This window comes from Pleurodeles waltl, chromosome 4_2 (assembly GCF_031143425.1).
Source record: "Pleurodeles waltl isolate 20211129_DDA chromosome 4_2, aPleWal1.hap1.20221129, whole genome shotgun sequence".
Taxonomy (NCBI): domain Eukaryota; kingdom Metazoa; phylum Chordata; class Amphibia; order Caudata; family Salamandridae; genus Pleurodeles; species Pleurodeles waltl.
The window spans coordinates 322,471,909-322,494,007 of NC_090443.1; the positions used below are offsets into that span (position 1 = coordinate 322,471,909).

Below are 22,099 nucleotides of genomic sequence, written 5' to 3' on the forward strand. Positions count from 1 at the left end.
CAAAGAAAACGTTCAAACATTTTGAGTCAAAAACACTGTCCTTTCCCTTCTTGTGAAGTGAATGGTGGCCAAAGAATATGTATTGCAACTTCCTGTGACATCACCATAGAACATATTTTGTGTGATGTCACTTCCACTACTTCAAAGGTTTTGAGAAAACGTTGCTCCCGATTTCCAGATTATTAGGCGTAAAGTGATGTGTGCTGCATAAATAGCCAATGCTAATGTTATATTGTTTACAAATGACGTCCCATGTCGATTTTGTGGGCCACAGCCATGCTAAGTAGCACTTGGTATATGCATGAAAACATTTGAACAGGTCCCTTTTGGGTCCACATGAAAGTGATGTTGCCCAATCTAGACCTTTAATGAATTTGGAGAAAGGGGAGATGAAGGATGCGGTCATAGTTAGAAGGGGTTGACAGGTCAACATTTTCTTAGGTCGATTGTAAGCGTACAATTGCTTGTATACTTTTAAGTATACTACTTCTGTGGGCTTCCAGCTATTTCATTTGCTAGTTTCAGTGTCATTTAGAAATCCTTGTTGGTTAGTGGTCAGTCATGCCTTTTTGTCCCTCCTTCTTCTCTGTGGCAGCAGGGACCAACTACTGTATAATTATGCTTTCTCCTGTTTATCTAGCCTGTGGGGGGACTTTTCTTTACTTTGTTTCCTGCTCCTAGCCAGAGAAGCTTCCCTTTTTATTTGCAGAACATTCTTGCTCTGAGCTTAGCTGTAAACAAGGCAATAAATTAGGCTGCTATCTTTGTCACATTTGGTCTTTGTGGGCTCTTTGCACCATCTCTCAGCTGCCTGGATCCAGCTTTTCCTTCGCTTGGATTTTCTTTACCAACTCTACCAGAGCTCCCCAATCCTTAAGAGACAGTGTCCACTTCTGCTACATACTGGGATCCCACTCACAGCTCCATCAGTGCACCTCAGTTCACACAATCCAAGCCCTCAGCTGGTCCAGTGCCAGGAACCCCACACATGCTGTCTGCCAGATCACCTCAGTTCTTGCAGTCAGTACACCCTGCACCTCAGTTCACACACTCCAAGCCCTCAGCTGTGCCAGTGCCACAACCCCACACATGCTGTCTGCCAGAGCACCTCAGTTCTTGTAGTCAGTACACTCCATTGTTCCACTACTGGGACCTCTGGCACAGTTCCATTAGTACACCTCAGTTCACACATTCCCAGCCATGCCAGTGCCAGGAACCCCCACACACGCTGCCTGCCAGAGCACCCCAGTACTTGCAGTCAGTACTTTCTGCTGCTCCAGTACTGGGACCCTGAGGCACAGCTCCATCAGTGCACCTCAGTTCACACGCTCCAAGGCCTCAGCTGTGCCATAACCCCACACATGCTGTCTGCCAGAGCGCCTCAGTTCTTACAGTCAGTACACTCCGCTATTCCAGAACTGGGACCTCATACGCAGCTCCATCAATGCACCTCAGTTCCAGCCCAGCGAGGTCACTTCCTTTGTTATACTGGGACCCCGCTCACATACAGTTTCATTACAGCAGCTCAATTCTAATATTCAGTCTCACTGTCAAGCCAATACTGGACTCAAAATAGCAAAACACAGCTCAGCCAGTGCACCTCTGGTCTAACATTCAACACCATTATTGATGGGAACCACCACAGCTCTGCCAGAATCCATCAATTCTAACATTCAGTGCACATTTCTTCTCAGTGCTAAGTTACTACACATGCCCTTTAGGACTCCTCACATCTGTAGTTCAGAGGCAATGCCACTCCCATGCTGGGCACCACTCACAGTTTCCCCAGGGCACCTCCAGTCTAACACTCGGAAGCACTGGCACGCCAATACTATGTTCCACACATTGCTGCATTAACATATCTCACTTCTGACCTTGTGCACTATTCCAGTACTGCAGTCCACATACTACTCTGTCAGTGCACCTCAACCCTAGCCGGCTGCGCCCCATTATTCCAATACCAGGAATTACATGGCGCTCCATTTCTCATTCCTCACCCACCGCCTTTCTGTTATTCCAGCACAGGGCCGGGAGACTGCTCAGTTGTATACCCCCAATCCTGATCTGAAGCATCCCAATATGGCTGTATTGGGGATCACATATAACTCAACTCTGCTAATGCATCTCCTCCTGTTCTGCAGTGCCCCCTGCTGTTCCACACTCTGACTTCTGTTTGAGGACAGGGAGAGCCAATTTAATATATTCTTAGCTGCCATCTTTATTTGGGAGGGTATGTTTCACCTATCTCACTCTGTTCTTTCCTTTACTCTGTTCACTCTGTTTTCTTTCTCTCCCACTTTTCTCTTTCCAGCTCTTAAAATCCACGTAAACAGTTTCACTCTCTTTCAACTGTTTATTTCTACTCCTCTCCCTTTCTTTATTTCCCTCTTCCTCTTGCTACTAACTTCTTCAAACTCGCGAAAACGTGGTTATTTCTTTCCTTGTTTCATTCCCCTCTTTTTTTCATAAGGCGCTTATTCCTTCACTATTTTTCTCTCCCCTTCATTATTTCTTTGTCTTTCTTATTCGCTCTTACCTTTGACCCGGTCACTTTTTTTTTTTGTATCTTTCTTTTGCTGGTGTTTTTCACATCATTATCTGTCAATTCACATTTTATTATGAATCCCTCTTGTTGGGACCCGAAGTGACAAAGTGGTATTCCCATTCTGTGTCTCTGGGAAATGTGTCAGTACATACATGCCCAGGTTCTTTCGCCGCTTGTTTCTCTCACCATCTCTATTTTTTCCTTTAATGTTCCTTTTTTCTCTTTCTTTCCACACTTCCTCAATTATTTTTCCTCTTTATCTTTTGTTCACTAACTTCCTTCCCTTTTTTCTTTTGTTTCACATGTTTGCTCCATCGATAATCTTGGTTGTGTTTTTATTTTCTCATTCTTTCTTTCCCTTCTTTCTTTTATTTATTTGGAACCCTTCTCTTTCTTCCTTTTGTCTGTTGTATTCCTTTTGCTTCTGTTTTCCTGCCCCATCGGCTTTCTCTCCTGAGGCCTAGTTATCAATGGGGCAACAGGTGCAGTGGCACCGGGGCCCTGAAACCTCTGGACCTCACTCAACTCGGATTACTGCTCTGTTTTCCTACCAAAATTCCAGTCAACCATTTTCCTTTCTTACTCCAGGGTCCATGACACAGTTACTAGGTCACTTGTCCTCTCCATATTTACTCCACACTCCCTCTTTCCTTTCACCCTCCAACCAGTCTCAAATGATGTTTTTGTTGTGGTGTTTTGAGCATTTCACTCTAATGCCAAAAGTTTGTTTCTGATAAAGGTTTTTATATTTGTATATGTTTTAAGATAGAGAAGAAGGTGAATGGAAGTACTTTAGTTACATTTCTGTGGCAAGAAAAGTCCAGTTATGGATTTAGAATGCCAATAGGTCTAACTCAAGAAAATGCAAGACATATTGCATTGCAAATGCTTGTATTAATTTTGTAGCAGAGGCCGGCCCACCATTGGCTTTAGTCATTGTGGATAATGCTGATCCCCATGCTTTACAGCAAGCAAAAAAAATAAAACCTTCGACTCTGGGAAAGAAATTGTTTTCGTATTTTAAATAATATTTTTACAAAGAGAATTATTCTGTACATAGAATTTCTTTTAAATTTTAAACTGTAGATACATACAAACCAGGCAGAAAATAAAGGAAAAGAAAGCCGCAACTCAGTGTTTACACATCCTGCAGGTAAGCTCCGCCAAACAAACTGGACTCTTAGCCGCTTAATATGAGAATTCAGTGAGAATGTGTGTCAAAAATATTTTTCTATCCTCTGGGTGAACTTAGGGCGTTTTCCTGAAATTTGACAAATCGCATCAATAAAACAATAAACATACCTTTTTTGCTTTCTTTTTTTCAAATGTCACATATTGCTTTATTGTGGTATTTGACACCTTACAGATAAATAACATTGTCGATTGTTTCACCCTTACAGTCTCTTTTGTGGACGGAAAGGTAAATGACCTCCAGTTTTTTCAATTAATTCAATAACAGTTGTCTTCTAAACCACAGGCAAACAGTACACTACACATTATTGAACACTGATGAAATGTTTCGTCAAACACACTAGTTACTACTGCACGATGCACAGCGTCTTTTACATACATATATATATATAGCTTTATATTACACGTATTTTATATATACAGACATTAGTTTTGTGTGCAGACTGGACAGGCAGTAATGCAGCTGTGTGCTAGAAAGGGTGGCTGGGGGTTTCGGGATCCCCTGTAACACTAGAGAACGTCTTGATAGCTTTTGAAGTGAAAACAGAGACTTAAAATACGCAGGTTACAAGTTTTGTCATTAGCACCCTTAAAGCAACAAGTGGAGCTTTCCTTTTTCGTAGGGTGCACTGAGGTGTGAGGCAAACAGGGCGAGGCTTGTGGAAGCAGACAAGCTGCGATCTTTTATCAATGTGTAAGGCGCTCCCTCTAGTGGTAGCACGTGAGATGAGACCGTGATGTACGCCCGGTGGCTGTGGACTGCAGTAGTGAGTGATGTGCGCTTTCTAGTGGTGGGACGTTAGATTAGTCTGCGCAGCTGAAAATATATATTAGAGTTTGATAAGTCACCTCTAGTGTTAGAATACGATATCAGTTTGTTGCGAGTGTTATTGTGGCAGAATATATCAGTGTGATCAGCTCCCCTAACATCAACCAGTTTGCCATACTCAATCTCTAATACTATAATCAGTGCATTATGAGTACTGTCTGGTAAGGAGTCATGATACCACTATGTGAGGGATACTCTCCACAGTTGAAATATTAGTGTAATTGAGCGCCCTCCAGCGGCAAAGCTATATTAGTGCGTGCTGAGCCTTTTCCGGTGCATGGAATACGACATCGGCGTACGATGAGCACCCTCTGTTGGGTGAATGTGATATTTGTGTGTGATGACCGCAATTTAATTCCTCGAATTATGGAATCAGTCTGTGGGGTGCACCTTCTAGTGATACATAACATTATTATCGTATGAGGAGCTCCCTCTAGTGAACAGAATACATTAGTTGTGAGAGGCATCCTGTAGAGGCAGAAAGACATTGGTGTGTGCTGAGCTTCATCTAGGAGGCGTTCCACCCATCCGTACAAAACATTTCATAGTAGTAAGCTCATTGCACCACAACCCCAGCTTTAACCTCCCTATGGAATCAGTTCCCATCAGAACAGTGTCCCCAAATATAATATCTTTAAACTGCTCCTGTTCTCCCGGTCTAATAATTATTCACGGTTATAGTAACAGGACCTCTTCCTAATGAGAGACTTCCCCTGAATATCATTAAAAGCTGTACCCCTCTCTCACAATTCCCTGAAGTCAGATTACTAACTAGCCCACACAATGCTGCCTCAGCATGATCAGGTGTCCCCAAGTGAATGGTTCATGCCTCCCTCAATAGTGGAGGGCATGGTTCCTGCATCTCAAACACTTGTGGTATCCATGGATTTCCCTTCCCCACCCTCTGTCCGCGCATACAATACCATGTACAGTAACAACCCCCTACTCATCTTCAATGCTACTGCAGGGGCAAACAAATAAAAAAATAAATAGGATGGAATTCGGTGAAGGTGTCTGCTGATCCTGTCCGCTGGGAGATGTTTCAGTGACCGCGGTTTAGTAGTCCTGGGTCTGGTATCCCTGGGTATCAGGGTTGAAGGCTTCTGTTGACCCAGAGTGCTGGTAGGCCTCGACTCCGGAGTCCTGGTAGGCCTCTGTGGCAGTGGCGTACGGTGCATACGGGACGCCAGGGTCCAGACTGGGGTCCGTGTAGTCCTGGGAGAATAGCGCAGAGTCGGCACCAATCTGGTAGCGCTGGAATGCCAGGAAGGCCTGGCCAGCCTTTTATGGAGGAGGAATACGAAGAGAAAGGACAACAAGGGGTGGGCAGTTTCAGGGTGGAAGATGGTGAGGAATAGGAGACAAATTAGACACGAGAAGGGAAAAGGTATATATGGGGCAGGAAGTAGGGGAAACACATATGGGTGAAAATGGGTGAGGAGAAGAAGAGTGAGATGTCAAATTGTAAGAAGTGACCCAGGAGAGGCATGAAAGGTGACACGATTCGCAGGTGGGACAGAGTGTAAGAAAGGAAGGAAGGAGTAAATGGAGGAGATAATGAGCAGAGAGAAAAATGGGGAGGTAGTGGGGAGATTAGTTGAGACGGTAAGGGATAAGTTGGAGGATAGTGGGATCAATAAGGTTTGATCAGGGGAAATGTAATCAGGGTGATAACGGGCCAGGGGAGGCAGGGAAGAAGATACGGCGGGAAAGGAAGTGGGCGGGGTTAACATGTGAGATGCACGGGAATGAATAGATAAGTAGTGGCGGTGGAGAGACATGGAGACATGAATCAAAAAGGAGAGGGACATTTTGGAATTGGTGGATTGGGGTGAAAAGTGACAGGTGTGATCGATGGTCAAGCAGAGAGGGAGGGAATGGAAGCGGTGAGTGGTACACAGATGTGGTGCACGGGTGACACACAAGGTAAGAGGTGAACAAGGGGGGTATGAGGAGGTGGAGTAAATGAAGGGAGAAGACGGAGACAAAAGCCTTTGTTAGTATTCGTTAAATTTGAGCACACCACACAGAGTCCAGGAAATATTGGTTAATACATTTCAGTACCAAGAAGAACAGGCGGGGGTGCTAAATGCTTTATCAGTTATCCACAGGAAGACCCCCTAGCATGAGACAGGAAGATACCTTGGCTGCAGACAGGAAGTGGTATTAACCTTGGGTACCATGTGTCTCTCACAATTGGCAAGGAAGGGCGTTATCTGTGGCTGACATTTTTCCTCAGCTATCGGCAGGCAGACCTACATTTTTCAAAAGAGATGACCTTAGCTAAGGGCATGAAATGATCTTTGCTTCAGGCACAAAGTGTCCTTTGCGGCATACAAAGTGTGCCTTATTGGCCCGTTGCGAGGGATATACTTTGAGAGCACAGATGTTTTTGGACAGGCTAGACATAAAGAATATGTAGAACAAATGTTCTACTCCCACCCAACCCCGTGACTACCCCTAGAAGAGGGTTTGAGAAATGCTCAGGCAGTTTGGGACTGGTAATGAGCGGCATTGAAGCGTGGGAAGTCAACTTTATTTATTTTGCTATAGTGCCATATCAAAAAGGGCAACAGCACAGGGCAGAGGTGGTTTTGTGGCACAGGGTGGTGAAGACGATGGGTGGAACCCACGCCAACGGGTGCTGCGTGATACTACTCAGAAAAGTAATAATACCTTGTAGGACTGTTGTTGCCCGTTCAGTGTAAGAAAAGAGCCAAACAAACTGTTGCTACTAGTAAGATGAAATGCAGTAAACCCTCTGCCACCAAGTGGAACCTCCACCGAGGCACCACTCGTCGTCTTCAGAGATGGCATCAAAAATCCTGTTGTCTGTGAAAAAACACCAAAGAGTAGAGCTTACTCAAAGGTGTCATCGTCTTATAAGCTTTTCTCTGTGGCAGGAATCGTGTTACCTACTTATGCCACAAACACTACCTCCCTAATATTCCTTTCTAAACAAAAAACTTTCCAAGGACAAAAAAAAAGACAAAAATGCAAGTTGGATGGCACAAAGCCTTGTGCCAGGCTGATCTAGTTTTGAGCATTCTATAGTGTGTGGGTATGTGGCATCATGTCATACATCTTCTCTCACTATTCCCGTGGGCATTAACTGGGTTTAGTTTTACGGCTGCACCCCCAAGGCACCACTGGTGACAGAAGTGAGGTTAGACCAAAGCGGGGGATGGGTTGGGGAAAAGGCGGCTGTATTCCTCCTGGAAAGAAAGGTCCTTGAAGCGTTGCAGAGCCAGCAGTGTTGAGGCCAGCTGTGGGAGAAAAACAGGAATGGGAAAATGGTGAGGAACAGAAAGGGAGGCGGCAAGAGCGGTGAAGTGGGACCGAGTGGTCTGGATAGTAGAGATTGCGCAGAACAAGAAAGATTGAGGAGGTGAGACAAGCGTGTAGTTCTGAAAGAGTGGTGCGGTGGGGAGAGTGGCAAGACTGAGGTTTTGGACAGGAGGTTTTGGAGGTTTGAACGAGAGAGTTGAAGATGAGGGTGTGAGAATGAAAGCGTGGTAATAAGAGAACAGATGAGTAGGAAAAAACAGTAGAAAGAATAGTGGAGATAGAAGCAGCTTCAGGGGTGAAGGTGCCAAGCACCCCTAAGAAGGGTAAGAGGATACCTGGTTGTTGCAGCAACACAAATGGTATCATACTTACTGTGACAAAGTATATGCACATTAAGAGAGGTGATAGACTCACAAGCTGTACATAGCTCTGCCACCTGGCGATCCATTCAGACAACTGTACAACTGGTGGCATACAAATTTACTGTGGGTGTTGCCCTGATTTGTGACTACTCTTGGAAGCTTCTTATGATCTATGTTGACCTGCACTTAAGCCCTTCCTACAAACTTTGCTTGCCTGCAATCAATACCTTTTTATGGCTCATGTTAAGCATAAATACCAAACCGGATTTACGCAGGCAAACTTTTCAGATTGTCAACAAGGCTTTGCCTGTGGACCACTTACACCTTTAATCGTCTTCCATATCCAACGAAGGTCAGACAGTTCGATGATAAATCCTAAACATACATGAAGCTGCCAAAGTACTGTTTAAGATGGACAGCACCTCCTTTTTCAGGGTGAATCTATAGTAGATTCACATGCTGCCCACAGAGGATCATTTAATGGCCTTAGGAAAGAGTGCTCCAACTAGAAATATACCTAGTTAAGTTTACTAAAAGAGCTTGCCTCAGACATCACCATGTGGCAGCTTTGAAACTGCTTTGCCGAGGCAAGTGTCATATGAACGATGCGCGTCTTATGTGCTCCCATCAACTATGCCAATTGCTCTTTCACACCACAAACCACATCACCAAGACGACCCTTTTAAATGTCTTTACCTTCAACAGTGAATAAGAAAGCAATATAAAAGCTGTCAAGCAATTTTAACTGCAATCAATGTGTGTTCATAGGGTTTGAATTCCTGTTGGCGGTCCAGTGTATTCATGTTCCTTTCTGCTGCTGCGTTTTGTTTCAGAAAAATGTTCATAAGTCTATGATCCTCTTTAAGTTAAATTCCAGCACTACCTTGTACAGGCAGGGGGCCAGTGGCCTGAGCACCATTTCATCTCATTGTACAGTTTAGCAGCTGATGGGGCTTGTAGTTATCGCATAAGGTGGGCTGATGTCATCTTAAGGAAGACCATTCTCCAGGAGAGAGGGAGAGTTGTTCTAAGTGGTTTTTGTGCAAGGTATTGTCTCAGCTTGGAGTGAACCAGGTTAAGTTAAAATGCTGTTGCCAGTAAACTGGTGAAAGGGAACATCCTTCCCACAGTGAGCACAACTGGAGTCTTAAACAGCGAAACTGTGCCTAGTGTCTTTCTGACGGTAGTGATGGAGGATATATAAAAAGGGGTGCAGATGTACATAAGGTCCATGTGCAACTTCCACGTCATGGAAACAAGGAGGCGACTAGGTGATGCATTATGCAAAAGTTACTCACCAGCTTTCTAAAAGCACATTCCCTTGCAACACCTTTTTTAATCACCGGGATGCAAATATGCAAAGTTTACAATTTAGTCTTAACTACGTAGAAATTGGTGCTTTGTGTCTCGCATTGTGCGGCGATGTCAATAACTGTGCAGCAGAATTCCAATTCATTCACCATGTTTTTGTTATGCTGGATGTTGCTCTTCTCAGAGTCGCCGTTAGAGCCACCCAATACTTATATCGTGGCTCAATGCCAACCATCTGGAGCAAATTCGATCTCTCTTCAAGATGCAGTAAATTGTCAGGGCATTCACACAATTTCCAATCTTTTCACATCTAAAAAAGACATTATGAGCTCCATACAATTTTTGTTGAGCTGCTTCTCCATTTTTCCCCTGTAGTTCCAGTCTCTGTACGTGTACTCACACATCTGGGATAAAACCATCTGTTCCAACCACACCATGTGAGACACGGTGGGTGGTTCCCCTCTTTAAGGGCTGTGTGTTTCACAAAGCCATTTATGATCTAATCTAATCTAGAGGGAGATGGCAATTCATTGACCAAGGTTCATCATCTATGTCCAGAGGTCATCAAGGTACTCCTACAGTAGGTGAATGTACCCCACACCCATCCGGTTCAGCAACAAATTGACCATTCTCATTGTCCAATGTTGACATCTCAAACAGTGGATTGTTGTTGTGGAATTAATACAAAGTCTCTGAAATGAGTAGAGTAAAAACTTTCACTGTGTTGATTAGTGGCCACTCCCTGGAATCTTATTGGCCTATCTTGGGATGAGCTGGCAATAAAATTGAGCTGTGTTATAGATTAGTCATGGAGTGGACTGTTGTTCGGTCAAGGGTAAGCCTCTACCGAGTATTCAGAGATAGACTTCAACTAAAGACAAGCTTTAGGCGAGAATCTAACCCACAGTAGCCTATTCAGTGGTAGCATGTTTTGCCCGAGTTGAAGAGCAGATGCTTTCTGAACTCTTTATTCTGTATCAGCACTGTTTAGTGGTCAGGAGTCTTCTGTGAGTTGTACTTTGTCAGCTTTTTCTGGCACTAGGAAGACAGAAATAAAGAGCATCCTCCTTCTCTTTATTGTTACATTGGTACTGGTTCATGCCACCCTTTACAAGCAGAGCTGTCACAAGTTGTTGCAAGAGTTTTGCATCTTTCCCTTTTTTGTCCGGAATGAGTTAGCTGGCATATGTTGGATCAGTAACCCAGTTATATTTGCCTGTATTGATGGCTTGCCATTATTTTAGTAACTGCATCTTCACCTTGAGACGGTGATGATCTGTGACCGTCTGCCACCTTTCACTACATCTCCCTTAGAAATCATAAATGGCTCATTCAATGGCTGTTTTGGTGTAGGCCACTGGGCAGACCTTAGAGTGTGACTGGCACTGCTGTTAGAGACAGTGTAACCTCAGTGTGGTGGAGCACTGGGTCCCATTAGCATATCCTTTATTGCCTTTGCTGCCACAGTTTCTAAAATGATTTTCTGCGAGATCTGATCTCCAGAGGATGCTGCCACCATAGCACAACTTTCCCCATTATCTTTAAGGAGGAACTACAGCAACGTTTTAAACTTGTCTCATTGACCACTACTATGCCCGGCCATTAGGCCTTCTTACTGGTTACTCACAGGAAGAAAGGCTCTGTTGTATTCTTGCCACCAAGGCCTCAATCTGTTTACTAACTGTATTCCATTATATTCAGTTACTGTGCTGTGGGCCGTACCGTTCCTATGAGCAGTCTTTCCAACAACATGGCAGCAAATTGGTGAGCTGCACAAATAGAAGGCCCATTTCATACTTTTGGACAGGTTGGCTTAGTGCAACAATTAGGAATCTTCTTTGAACCCTGCAGTTGTTCTACATACTATTCGGGCCAAGAGTGTCCACGAAAGTCATGGCAAACTCACAAAGCATCATAAATGTCTTATGCCTTTTCCCATTCCTGCTCACATAAGCAGGTTGTGGGTGTCATTAAATACACGTTCAAGGGATGGAGTGCTTATGCAAGTGTTTAACGTGTGGGCTCATATTACTGATGGAATGGCCATACTGAGATGCCCACCTATTAAAAGGGCCATACATTGGGATCACAAAGCATTGCAGAGGCAAGGTTCCAAAACAGCACACGCAAAGCTCGAGGTGATCTGACCCTACAACAATCATCTTCAACAACTTGATGTCACTTGGAAAAAAAGTCAGCACAGCTCTAAACAGAAAGGGAATCCATGGGCTGGCGAGTATTTACCTAACTCTGCTCCCTAGCAGAAGTGTTACTGAGGCACGGGCTCTGTTGCCTGTCTTCATGAAAATCTCTACATTAGACAAATGTAGGATAACCAGAGGCTAACACAGGAAATAACCTCTCCAAGACAGCTCATGAGATAAGCAGATTGAAAATAGCTTAAATTTAAATTCCCTGAACATAAATCTGAATGTAAAGCCTAGCAATGCTCCTTGAGGGCAGCCTTTTGTACAACAAAAAAAAATGTGTTGTGCACCAACACCAATGCTGGTATTAAAGAAGGCGCCAGTATGTGTTTTCCAAAATGTAATGGAAACACCGTCCCAGTTTGGCTTAATGCCAGCATTCTACACACCTTAGGTCTGTATGACTCCTTGAAGGATTCTTTCTTAACAGGCCAAAAAGCTTGAAGCTATGTTGTTGGGTGCTTCAGGACTAGATCAATTCCGTGAGGACACCATCCCCATTCTTAACAAGAGCTCTCAGCACAGTTTCTCTCAGTTTAGCATGAGTATTTGGCCAAACCAAACTGGTTTTGCAGAGATGGCCACCTGAAGCCCCACATCCACCTTTCCTTTCTGTGCCAAAAATGTAAGCACATCGCCAGTCTCCAAAGTCCAGAAGCACTCTCAACCCTTGACACATTTGTGAAGAGCCAATGAGGCACAAATTGCACTGTTCGAACTGTTAGATTCCTTGGTTGAATTTTATACTGGAGCAGCCCATTTTGGAAATATGGGTGAGACTGAATGGGCCTCACTAAGTCTGCATGAGTCTTATCTCTCTTTTTCAGCACAATCCAACAGGACAAGATGGAAGCCCACCTTTATGGGGCGAAACGCATTGGCTGTTTGGCTGCTTTTTTTCGTATGAACTGTATGTGTCAACAAGCACTTTATGCCAATTAAAGAAATCTTCAGAAGGCAACTGAGAGAAGTCTTGCATCATTATCATTTTAACCGTATTGGACTCTTCCTGCTTACTATTGTCGCTTGATGTTCTTGAGTGGTGCACCCCCTGTATGTCTTTTGTTTCGTCAGGACAAGATGGCTACTTTGTTTCTTACCGTCACTTCGGTTTGCAGTTCAGTGCCACAAAGTTCCACTCTTTCCTTCTTTAACAACTTTACATGTCTGCTATATGAGGGCTCATGACATTAACGTTTGTGACATATGTCTGACACCTAGCTGTCAGTGAGCATTGTGGTGAGGGGTGAGAACCAGCCAATAGCTACTTGTGACTCTGAAACAACATATGACTGCATGAGGGAGGATCACTCATGGCTGAAAGAATGCTGGTTGGCACTGATCAGCTCCAAGAGCGAGTGTTATGCAGTCCTTATCCAAAAAAATCCATTTGTAACGCTTCATTTTTGCTCATGTGATCAAAATTTCACCTTCACTGGCTTCCTAAGCAGCTGGAACCATGTATGGAGGAGATAGATCTGAACAATTAAGCAGGCTGTATTAAATTGCCAGTGTGTCACTACCTGCCTACCACAACACATCAGTCAGATGAAAGAGTTAAGCTGGCCTCTCCAAGATGCAACAAACAGCTTTTTGGCGGGAAAATCATTGGAATGCTCTTTCTGTTGATTCAAACATACAACGTATGAGATTTCCTAAAAACAAAAAACAGCTGAAATCTTATCTTTTCAGAATCTCTTTCACCAGTTTTTGACCACAGTCTGCAGCAGGATTTCTGGTACTCTGTAGCAGTTAGTTGTGAATGGCAAAGTGCCCTCTGAGACAGCTTTGGGGATCACGGGGCACAGCGAGTGCAAAACATTACATTTAGCCTCACAGCGTGCTAGCAAAGAACAGGATAGCTATTAATGGGTCATTTATATTCGTTCGGTTGACACAAGCTGCCATACTGGTTGCTCTGACATCTAAAATGGCGTTGATGACTATTGTACTAATGGTAATAGGGGAACTGTTGCCATAGTGGTTTGGCAGTTTACTTGCCTTTTCTGACCAACAGCGGCAGTGGTTTAGTCAGTTTTTAAAAGGTCTCAGGCTATGTGCCAGCTGTTATTGTATTGGTTATTTCAGGCAGCAAAAGTAGGCCTGGTGCTGGAAAACTTGACCTTTAGGTTTTTGAAGGTGGTCATGTCATGTCATTTTAGGAGGTAAAGTCACCAAAAGTACAACTTTAAAATAATGGCTGAATACTTTTACTCTCGCTCGGTGTGGCATAATTGTTGAGTTGATTAGCTTTTTTATGGGCGCTGAACAGTACATCTTCACAGGCAACTGTTTATTGAGGGTTATCATTAATAGCTCGGACTCTGGCATTGCCTTCTCTAGCGGATGCAATTGTCAAAGTTTTCATTTCTGAGAGGATCTTTCACCATTTTTGGTATGGATGGTTTTAAGGATGCTGATCGAAATTTGTCTAGTAAATATCATCAACTGTATATCTCGTCATTGAGTTTCTGAAAAAACTTGTGGCCACAATGTGAGAACCTGGGAAATGGAGTGCAGAGCCCTCCAAGATCCTGGAGAGATTCCAAGTGCGAAAAGAAAGTAAATTATGCTGGCCCCACTTCTGCGTTGCACCATGGTGCCCAGGTTCTCTTTCCTGGTGCTGTCACAACCGAATGCTAAAATAAACATCTCCAAACAAAAAGCAAATGGGACAGGCAAAGTGAGAGATGGCGTCAACTCAAAGGACACTGTGGGACTGTGTGCAAGCTACACAATAGACAGGGTCTATTAACAGATGTGGCCTTGAGTTAATGTCCGAAGGGCACTTCTTGTCTCACATGTTGAAGGAGTTGTCCAGATATCTCAGCACAGAAACAATGAAGTGTATAAGATCCATCCATATCCAACACTGCCCATTTGTGGTGTCATGTTAACTACAGTAGCGGATGCTCGCCTGGATGAGGCACAGGTCCTGTCCTGCCAGTGAGTGCCATGGCCGACACCATTGCTCAGCTGTCTTCAAATAGAAAAGTGGACACCTATTCCAACACGCCTGCGTGTGAAGGGCGATCACAAGCACTCACCTCTCTGTGCATGCATCAGTGCATGCAAGTGCTAGTCTACCCACTAATGTAACAGTGGATTCCAATGCCTACATGTCGGTGCACAGGCAAGTGGGGCAAGCTACTCCATTAGTGATCCTCTGCATGCAATGCAAGTCACTTGGCGACATTTTGTTAATCACGCAACTGTGAATTCTTGCAATAACTAACTGCCCTTGCATGCCACTGCAGGTACCTGTGCCAACACGAGCGTCTGCAGACACCTGTGATAACATGATCCTTTCTAATCTGCCACTAACTTGTGTGTATGAGTATTAAAGTATTGCAATCGATCTGGAAAGTAATATAGTGCTGTTCTACTGCAGACAGGAATACTACATGCCTGTGCACGCAACAATCAGCACAAGTGCTATATTGTCTGTGCATGCAATGGTAGACAACGGCCGTGACTGCATGCCAGTTTTAATCTATCCCTCAAGGCACGAGCCAATCCTATTCGGATACAGGTTACTAGCTTGCCAACCACCACATCACCTGTTTTTGCCTTGTCCAAATGACCGTGACTCCCACCACCTCATCAGCTTAGGATTAATATGTATGTTACCATTACCTCCGTATCATGATCATAATCACACCATAACCACATCCAGTTCCCCTAACCGAATCGATTACCTTACCCCTACATCTTTATCCCTTAACCTACACTTTTAACCTATCTTAATCTTACACCTACCAATTGCCCAAACACTAACACCAACTCTAAACTCCACTTTTAACCTTCTCCTCACAAGTACTCTAACCCTTCCGTCAGCATTACACAAACCTTTAACTATACCCCTACCCTAAAATAACCATAAACCTATCCAGTACGGTTACCCTTACACGTCGCCTAATCCGAAACCTGCAACTATTGTGTACCTTCATTGATTTTAGTAAAGGCACTTGAAACGACAATGAAGGGGAAGGCAAGGTAAAGGTTCCTGATGTTGTGTGGTACGGTTGCGTAGTTATACGTAGCATGCATCTGCACGTAACTGCTAAAGAAAGTCGATGGTACCAGCTCACATCAGTAGGCAACACCAGTATTGATCCATCTCTTAAAAACGATGGTCAACACCAGTGCTAACCTGCTTACGCACGTGACTGAGCACACAAGCTGCTCCATGGCAGCGATGACAGCACTGCTAACCTGACAACAGCTTAACCTGCCTGAGTAAGCAATGGATGACAGCAGCTTAACTTGCCTGTGCATGCAATAGATGACACCAGCCTAACCTGACTGTTCATGCAATGGAAGACACCATTTTTAACCCGAATGTGCCTGCAACACTGGACAACATATGTCTGCGAACAGGACTGTGGATACCACATTGGTGCACATATGACAGAGTACACCAGTGCTAAAATGTCTCTGTTTTCAACAATGTACACCAGAGCCTATCCATCATGCTTGCAGCCCTGATGCACACTCACCCAGGTGAAGATGGAGAAGAAAGAGAATGCAATAGCGGCACGGGCTGCGTCTGCCCCCTCGTTCAGCGGGTTGTTGATCGGGTCAGAGAGTGACCACTGATTGGCCAGGAAGCAGAAGCCGACAAACCACAAGAAGGCCCAGAAACCTGCATGCACCGGGGTCACGGACAGAGAACAGAACAAAAAAAAAAAGAGAAGAAGGGTTAACAGTTGAGCATGATCTCAGTACATTTTGCCCCTCAGTTGCATATGCTGCGTCTGCTTTGTGAGCATGATGGAAGAATAGAGAGACTGCATTGCTGTTGCCTGCGCTGTGCCATGCACACCTCTATGTGAGAATTTTGCATTGTTGCGGCCTAAGGTGTACCTGCTCTGTACGCATTGCATGAAAGAAGTGCGCCCTGGTGATCAGTGCTTAATTTGAGCCGGTGGTTGCCGGTGGGTGACACCGGCACTTATTTTTGGGGACCAACACATATTGGCGCACATCAAGTATTTTCCAAGAGCAAGTAATGGAAAATCACACATATCCAAAAGACGGAGGAAGAGAAAGGCAGAAACGAGTCACAAAAAAAGAAAGCAGGAACCTGCCAGAGTGAGATAAAAGGATAGGATATGTTTGGTAGTGGATTAAAAAAGGCATGGGGTTGATTAAGGACTATGCAGCCTTGGTATTCAGTGTGCCAACATGTAATTGCACTGACCATGAGATTCTGAACAGGACTTCAGGCTCGAGCACTCTTTCTTCTTTTACACAATAAGTATTGCTTGTGATGCCAGTAATGTGCTTCACGCTTGTGCCTGTGTGTGTGCGCATCAGTTACGCTTTTGCATTACGCCCTAAACTTGTTCTGTGCCTTCGAAGAAGGCTTGCCCAGATTCTGGCTGAGTGTTACCTGTTCAATGTGTGATGGTTCTTGTGCAGTTGTGAGTTTGGGGGAGTCTGGCCTCTGCCTTCCCCTTTTACTATGGTGCCTCACCTGACACTCCAACGTCAGACAGCACAGCCTTCTTACGGTCCTTGACGCTGCTGATCTGGGGGAAGTAGACGTCGAGCCCCAGGTAGAGGACGCTGGTGAGGAAGGAAAGCACGCCCACTGTCACGCCGTAGTTGCACGCATTCTGGTTGCGGTTGAAGATGCAAAACTCCTCTATCTCATCAGTCCGATTGGTGTAGCCCTCGTTCACAATGCAACCGAACACCACAATAGAAAACACCTATCACAAGAAAGATGCAGAGGATGAGCGCAGGATACACACAAACTACTAACTACTACCACACATCCATAACATACATCGCTATTTCCATGCCGAGGATTAGTGTGGGTTCATTAGCTCCCAAAAAACATCTCACAATTTTGTTAACACACAAAATAAGGGGAAAATACAGGGAGGGAGGTAGAGAGTTAACTTTACACTCTCTCAAGGTTAAAGATAAAGAAAATAGGCCCTGATACATTTGTTTCTACTTTGGAGAGTAGTTGGTTTCAGTAGCAGAATGTCTGTGAAAGTATCTCAGTAGCTATGTGTGTGGGCTGTAACTCAGTAGATATAGTGTGACTGGGTGGTCCGTGTGAGCTTTTACTCAGTAGCTGTCCTGTCTGATGTGTTACAGAGTTGCTTTTTATGTGAACTGTAGCTTTTTGTGTGAATAGTGACTCAGTAGCTATTTTACAGACCCTCTTGGTACTTTGCTATTATGAGATTAGCCATTTTGAGAAGCTCTGTACCTAAGTTACTTTTTGTTAGAGCTGTCACTCAGTTATTTTGTGAGGCACCAGTCTGAGTGAGCTGTAAGGACTACGTATTCTATCTGGCCAACTACTCAGAAGCTATTTTGTCTAAGTTGTAACTCAGTAGCTATTTTGAGAGCTGTAACTCAGTAACCATTTACCAGAGATGTAACTAAGCAACTATTTTATCTGAGTGTATCTTGGTAGGTATTTTGTGTGCGCTGTTACTCAGTAGGTAGTCCGTTAGTAACCATTTTGGCAAGTGCCACAGCTTAGTATTTTTATGTGACAGTTGCAATACCTTTGCTTTTTGAAGGTGCTAGTACAAGAGGCAAATCCTTGTTAAAGGACTTAGGCCCTCATTATGAGTTTGGCGGTCTATTCTGCAGACTGATGAAACTCACGCCCGGCATATGACGGCCAGTATTGGCGGTCTGAAGACTGCCATATTATGAATGCTGGCTGCTCCCTGCCACAATTTGGGGGGGAAAGCCACCAGCAGCCATGCTGGCAGTGAGCGGTCTAGTGGAGGTTGCTCCACCGCCACTGCCACGTCACCACAACACAACACAACCCGCCGTACTACAACACTATAAACGGCATGGCGCTGTTGTGTTGGCGGGGTGCTGGCAGTGGAGCAAGTGCCATGGATCCCGTTCCCTCCTGGATGACCAACGCGACCACCAGGTAAGGTGATCGTCAAACAGGGTAGTGGGGGGGGTGTTGTGTGTTGTGTGCGTCAATGGGGGTGTCAGAAAAAACTATTGCCAATGTTGTTAAGTTCTTCCCTCAGTAAAAACGATTCCCCTTTTCCTTGTACCCACGTTGGTTGCAGCGGCGTCCTCACTCCCAGTGGCTATCGTCGAGGCTGTTCTTAGAACTAGCTTCTTCAGGTTTAACTATCACTCAAGATGGTGGCCACAAATCTTTGTGAGGTGAGCGCTCTAGTGTATCTACCTCAGACTCGTGCTAAAGCTTCCCTCCAGCTGTTTCTCTCTGGAAGCTGTGCACTTCAACTGTCATCCTGAGGAGAATAAGCAGTGTTCCTGAGGCGCTTCGTTTCATAGAGAATTCTTCCAGTTTTGAGTAATTAGTTCTTTTTCTTGTTAGGGTGTGCACACCAGCTACTTTTTCCACTTCTGGAGAAGCTGAATTTCTTCCAACAACTGGCTATTTGAGGAGAATTCGTTTTGGCTTAACAGAACTTCAAGCAATTGCAGTAAGGAATCCTTTTGTATGATTTCCAGACTTGTGTGTGTGTGTATGTATGTATGTATGTATATATATATATATATATATATATATATATATATACATACACACACACACACACAAAAACTCTTCGCCTTGCAGACCTGCCAGTCTTAGAGGCAAACCTCAGTGCTCAGACTAATTCCTAGAGACTGTGATTGGGAAAACTGAACCTTAGGAAGGAGTTTTCATTTTCTGTAAAAGACACTAGTAGATTGTATATTTGTGAACCTTTGAACTGTTCTCCAGAGAACCTTGGATACCTCTGACTCCTGGAGAAAAGAAGATATTAAGTTAACATTGTTCTCTTAGAGAGAGGCTAGTCTCTCAAAAGATCTAGGTTAGGAGAACAATAGAATTGGGTGAAAGTGAATGGCTGAACAGTTGAATGCGCAGTAGGAATGTACTGATCTATGCTCTTACCACCGACTGCAGGTCCTTCCTTTAAAGAAATCCCAATAAGAAGAAAGGTGCAGGTTACTGAAGCACACACTGAATATCTTTTCTTCAAGTGGGAAACACAGGCTTGAACTGGAACTGGAGGTGGTCTCTCTTTTTCTATTCCCATTCCCCTTTCCCCCTAGCGGTTACAGGGTTCAGATAATCAGTAAAGTCTGAGCACACATCTGTTGGAGGGAGTTGGGTAAAAGGCATCTGCTCCTGTGGAAGTTCGATTTAATGGGTAATCTCCTGACAGGGTGGGAGTGTGTGTGTGAGAATGGAGGGGAGTGGGTGGTGTTGTGTATGTTTGTGTGCAAGTGTCTGTGTGTATGTGTGACTGCGTGTATGCGGGGGGTGGGGAGCAATATGAATGCGTGTATGTGGGGTGTGTGTCCCGTGGCCATGTGTGTATGAATGAGTGAGCGTGGATGTGTGCATGGATTTAAGTATGGTGTGTGCATGCGTGGATTGGGGGTGGGGGGAGATCAGTACGGCGACCAGGGGTGGGGGGTGGGGTCTTTGCTGCTTGAGGGGGCCGGGGGCCTGTGATGGGGTCAGGGAGTCCTGTTGTGGTGACAGGAATTTGAATTCCTGTCGCCAGTATCCTTTCTGGCAGGGATTGTGTCGTGAGGCTGCCACCACGGAATCCCTGGTGGTAAGGATACTCATAATACCCTGGGTCGTGTTAGGTGGACCGCTGGGTCGAAGGTGGTCAACCTTCAGCCAGACGGTACCACTGCCCTGGCGGTACAGGAGGTGAACTGGCTGTGATGCAGGACCGCCAAACTCATAACGAAGGCCTAAGTGTTCCTTCTTTCTATGAGCTGGTAGGGCAGATAGGGATCTGAATGCCAGAGGTCATGAGTTTGGATCCCAGCAAGAGAGCCTTCCAGCCTTCCATAGGCTAATAAATTTAGTACCATCAAGGATAACGTGTAATATTCAGAGCTTAGAAATAGCAGAAGTATGGCATATAGCACTATATTGAAACACAGTTTTTTTTTTTTAGTATTAAGTTGTTATAAATCCACTAAGCACTCCAAAAAAAGGGGGATGCTGAGGGTCTATACAAAGCAATGAAAAAACAAGGTCTGCAGCCAAATCAGAATTGGAATAAAGTTTGAATTTTCAGCCAAGTTTTGAGTTACTCACTTTTAATAATATATTACGTAGCTATACAGAATAAACAGCAAACAGAAATCGGAAAGGACACAAAGCCCTATTCAAAAATGTGATTTGGTAATCAAAAACAAAACTGCTCCTCACTCAAAGAGAACAATAATCTCATGCAGAAAGCAGTAGTGGAGTAAAGCGGACAGAAATAGCATCATAAAGCAATGAAGCTACATTTCTGAGTTAAACACTTTATATAAAGTTCACAAGGCTCGGAACGCTCCGGGAAAGGGAGAAATTAGAACCAACAGTCTGGAACTGGTTTACACAGGATTCCAAAATGGCTAATGTTTGGGAAGCTTTAAAATGTCACAGTAGATGAATGGAGTATGGAAATTTTCCGCAAATTGGGTTACTTTTATACCTATGGTAAAAACATCTAAATGCCACAGAGCGAACACCCACAACAGATCAAAAACATCTAAGAAGCACAGAGAAAGCACCCACAACAGATCAAAAACATCTAAGAAGCACAAAGAAAGCACCCACAACAGATCAAAAACATCTAAGGGGCGTAGCGAAAGCACCCACAACAGATCAAAAACATCTAAGGAGCGTAGCGAAAGCACCCATGACGGATCAAAAACATCTAAGAAGCACAGAGAAAGCACCCATGACGGATCAAAAACATCTAAGAAGCACAGAGAAAGCACCCATAATGGAACTCTACTGCTATTGGTACCTTCAAATGAAAGCAAGAGGGTCTCAGACTTTGCTTGTGTGTTTGTATGTATATTTACGGGCCCCAGGATGCACCCTGACCTCCGTGTTTCGAGATGAACACAGAAGTGCGAGTCCAAGCGTGCAAGAGGAGCTCACCGGATCGAGATGGACTCTGCATCTACCTGTTGAGGTAGTCAAGCCAACAAATTAACAGGGGGAGCAGAGTCAAGGATCTAGCTCGGATCTTAAAGCGGGTGCACGAGCAGAGCCCTGAAAATATCTTATATACAAATCATACAACAAACATGAAATAAAATATGATAAAGTCTCTTCAAAATTCAAAAGAGTATTTCTTTAACGTGGAAACTTTAAGACTAATAAGGCAGGTTATGGCACTGCATTGAGAAGTACTTATTAAAAGTGATGTTTGTACAACTGATAGCCTTAACTCACATATTTGAAACTACTTTCATAAGCAATAATAAAGAAAAGGGAATTTTCGTGAAAAAAACATTTGCCTAAGGTAACACTATTTAAGCAGGAAGTTGTGAATTGTCCAGGTTTTCTGGTTTCAAGTTGTACAGATGAGCAAATTAAATGGGAATC

General features: G+C 44.2%; 1 protein-coding gene across 2 annotated transcripts in view; it reads right to left on the reverse strand.

Moving 5' to 3' along the window:
- Nucleotides 1-3,548: 3,548 nt before the first annotated feature.
- Nucleotides 3,549-22,099, reverse strand: part of SYNGR1 (synaptogyrin 1) — an 85,713-nt gene continuing 67,162 nt past the window's right edge. The window contains exons 2-4 of one of the 2 annotated variants that reach the window (XM_069231297.1): nucleotides 17,213-17,450; nucleotides 16,233-16,378; nucleotides 3,549-5,846 (exon numbers count right to left, since the gene is read on the reverse strand). In XM_069231297.1, coding sequence (XP_069087398.1) covers nucleotides 5,622-5,846; nucleotides 16,233-16,378; nucleotides 17,213-17,450 — 609 coding nt within the window. In that variant the 3' untranslated portion in view covers nucleotides 3,549-5,621. Of the gene's footprint in view, nucleotides 7,832-16,232; nucleotides 16,379-17,212; nucleotides 17,451-22,099 lie in introns of both variants that reach the window. The other variant, XM_069231298.1, reaches the window with a different exon arrangement.